Source organism: Athene cunicularia (assembly GCF_003259725.1).
Source record: "Athene cunicularia isolate RWA chromosome 2 unlocalized genomic scaffold, athCun1 chr2_part1, whole genome shotgun sequence".
Taxonomy (NCBI): Eukaryota; Metazoa; Chordata; class Aves; order Strigiformes; family Strigidae; genus Athene; species Athene cunicularia.
Genome location: NW_020799095.1, coordinates 46296376 through 46297456, shown reverse-complemented (window position 1 = coordinate 46297456; position 1081 = coordinate 46296376). Strand labels below are relative to the sequence as shown.

The 1081-nt window shown below is 39.0% G+C and overlaps 1 protein-coding gene across 1 annotated transcript in view; it reads right to left on the bottom strand.

The window, feature by feature from the left end:
* Positions 1-500: 500 nt before the first annotated feature.
* RHEB (Ras homolog, mTORC1 binding) overlaps positions 501-1081 on the bottom strand; it is a 28388-nt gene continuing 27807 nt past the window's right edge. The window contains exon 8 of the mRNA XM_026843523.1: positions 501-1009. Within this exon, the coding sequence (XP_026699324.1) occupies positions 917-1009 (93 nt within the window). The 3' untranslated portion in view covers positions 501-916. The remainder of the gene's footprint in view (positions 1010-1081) is intronic.

Below are 1081 nucleotides of genomic sequence, written 5' to 3'. Positions count from 1 at the left end.
ATCAATTTGTTCAGGACGTGCAATTTATTTTAAGTAACATTTTTGTTTTCTTAGCAAGATTACGCTTGTGACCTGGATAAATCCACTCCATCCTGACAGTGTTCCTGGTTACAAGTCCATGTGAACCGTCTGTGGCACAGGGGTATAGCGGCCCGTTCTTGGGACAGATCTGCGTACCCTTTACTCCATAACTCTTAGCTACAGAGGAAAAATACAGTGCAGACTGTCTGACTGAAAACCCAAGCCTTCCCTTCCAAATCAAAAGGTGTCACTTGTGTCTCCTTCCCACGAACAGGCACAAAGCACAGCTGAGCTACTCGGCAGCCTGGAGTTCTGGTAGCAAAAATGGTTCGGATCGTTCCCAAACGACTTCCCAAGCAATCATCAATCAATCCACTGGTTCCAAGGATCTCACGCCTCCTCTTAAGGTCAGCAGGTGAATGTTTTTCAGACAAAAAAAGTTGATATGGAATAATCAACAAAAAATTATAAACAGAGCATTTAAGGTTTGCAGCTATTTTATTTACAAGTATACATTTAACACAAAGAAACACTGATATCCAAGCCTAGTTAATAGTAGTGTAACAATATGCATCATTTTGATGATTATTCTAACCAACAAACTACACTGAAAAATTAATGCCAGTAAAATTCTTGGTCATAATATTAAGAAATACAATATATAAATTGAAAATATGATTGCTTAAAATTTGAAAATGGAAGTGAAGCCATTTGCACAGGAGTCAGAGTTTAACATAATCTGAAGGGAAAGGCTCCAAACCAACTGTTTATCTTTCAGGTTAACAGAAGAAAAAAAAAATAAAAAAAAGAAGCATAGTTTATCCTTAAAGATAGTGGGCAGTTTTGCTTCTTCAGGTAGAATGTATTCCCAGTGTTTTCAGGTTTTGCAGTGGAATTACATTACTGAGCATGAAGACTTCCCTTGTGAAGCTGCCCCATCAATTTTTTCTGCCTCCAAAATTATCCTCTTAAAAACATCAACGGCAGTCTGCAAAGATAGAGTACAACATTAGTAGGTAAGGAGAAACTGCTCACTTACGGGGGGGGGGGGGGGGGGGGG